Below are 2,017 nucleotides of genomic sequence, written 5' to 3'. Positions count from 1 at the left end.
AACTTAGCCTATCTGTTCAGACAGATTTGGTTATAAAATGGAAGACTAGTTCCATTATCGTATACCAGTGGTCCGTGGGTGGAGCCAAAACATTCTGTATGGTTAGTGGTATGCCGTTGGTTTCCAGGTACTCTAGTAGTGGCTTACGAGCGGGTTTCAGTTCAGTGCATTGAATGAGGATATGCGACCTTGTGGCAACGTGGCCGCAGCGACATTTAATGGCGTTGAACTGATGGTCTCGTAGTACGTTGTTGGTCCGGAGTCTGGTTGCCACTTTGCAGATGGCTACACATGGATGGTTTGGTTTGGTTTGGTTTGGTATCTTCGGATCAATCTGGTATCTTGCGGTGTCGAGGTTCCGTAGCATGTCAGACCATTTCTGGTTGATCCTAGAAGATACGATACTGCAGAACTCCGAATAGGAGTATTCTACAGGCTCGATATCCTCCAGACTCAGACTTTCTTTGGCACAACGGTCTGCTTGATCATTGCCAGGAATGGAGACGTGCGATGGAACCCATACTAATTCAATCTTCTGGTTGTTGTTGGTTTGGTAGTTGTGGATCATTCTTCTTATTTCGGAAATAACTTCTGACCTGCAATTAGAAGAGGTGAGAAAAATAGATTGGAGGCTGCTTAGCGAGTCGGATCGAGGGGAAGAAGCCCCAGCCCACTTAAGTACATGGGCTCCAACTCATTTATGAGCCACATTATTGGACAAAGCTGGATGGATAGTGAGTAGAGTCATTCGCATTAAAAGCATGAAACGAAAAATCCATCAAATAACACTGACGAGTCATATCACGATTTCAGAGAGTGGGATATAAAAGAGAGTTAAAAAAAAGATATGCAAGAAAATAAAAGACCATTAGAGATCAATATGGCAGATGATAGCGTGAACTATTTTGTTCAAAAAAGGAGCAAAAAAGAAAAGAAACTATTATCTTTAACACAAACAAAACCACAGGCAACACGATGTGCTGAATAATTCGTCCAATTATGCGCACAATGCAGTGAAAGTTACACCCGATAAGGACAAGTTGGTACAGGTGCCTGTGACACAGACAAAATAATCCAAATTAAAATGCGTTTAATAAAGCACGCTAATTTCAGAAATAAAATAAATCTGAAGGAGTGTCTGGAAACCACACAATTTTCCCTTTTCTATAAATAAGTTCGTTTTTCACAAATCAAACCACTTGAAGGTGAATTGGAGTTAAAACTGTGAACACAATTAGAATATTTAGCATCGCCTAACTAAATTTAAACATGTCGGAAAGGGGTGTCAGGATCCGGAAATCAGAAGTGGGTTAAAGCAAGAGATAAGATGTCTCAGTAAATCTGTGAATGGCTCTTGACTTCACCAGTTCTACGTTCTGTAGACTGTTATAAAATAGTAGAAAATAACTGTTTAATAACTTCCGGCTAGGGTGAATATACTTCGCCAACCTTACAGAATATAATAAGGATGATTTTTCATTTCGCAAGATTACACTGTATTGCAAACTTTTCTGAAAATGTAGTTCATCTTCCTGATTCGACAAATATTATTAAAAACGAATTATCTCAAATGCCACAGAGACTACGCTAGTCTGTAATCTACCAACCTTAGTGTTTTGGTCGTGAATATTTGTCGTGGTTAGGGAACAGAGTGTAATCTGGAACATTGTCTTTCATCGACACAAGCCGAAAAAAAAAAAATTGCCAATGTAATAAGTTTTGAAGCACAAAATTGTTAATATACAATGATGTTTGGTAATGTACACATCATCTATTTTAAACCAAAGTGGTGCCAGGTTACTACATTTAACATTAATAAAACCACAGGTAACACGATGCGCTGAATAATTCGTCCAATTATGCGCACAATGCAGTGAAAGTTACACCCGATAAGGGCGAATTGGTGCAGGTGCCTGTGACACAGACAAAATAATCCGAATTCTCAGTCATCTACTCATAAACCACGGAATAAAAAATCAGCCACTATCTGAAGATTGTTGTTAGATGTTTTGGGAAT

The 2,017-nt window shown here is 39.1% G+C and overlaps 1 protein-coding gene across 1 annotated transcript in view; it reads right to left on the bottom strand.

Moving 5' to 3' along the window:
* The window catches only part of LOTGIDRAFT_161574 (hypothetical protein), a gene marked incomplete at both ends in the record, with an annotated part of 1,438 nt that extends 870 nt beyond the window's left edge, over positions 1-568 (bottom strand). The window contains one exon of the mRNA XM_009056940.1: positions 148-568. Coding sequence (XP_009055188.1) covers positions 148-568 — 421 coding nt within the window. The remainder of the gene's footprint in view (positions 1-147) is intronic.
* Positions 569-2,017: the final 1,449 nt, after the last annotated feature.

Source organism: Lottia gigantea (assembly GCF_000327385.1).
Source record: "Lottia gigantea unplaced genomic scaffold LOTGIsca_29, whole genome shotgun sequence".
In the NCBI taxonomy this organism is placed as follows: Eukaryota; Metazoa; Mollusca; class Gastropoda; family Lottiidae; genus Lottia; species Lottia gigantea.
Note: the sequence above shows the minus strand (reverse complement) of the source record. Positions and strands in the feature narration are given on the sequence as shown.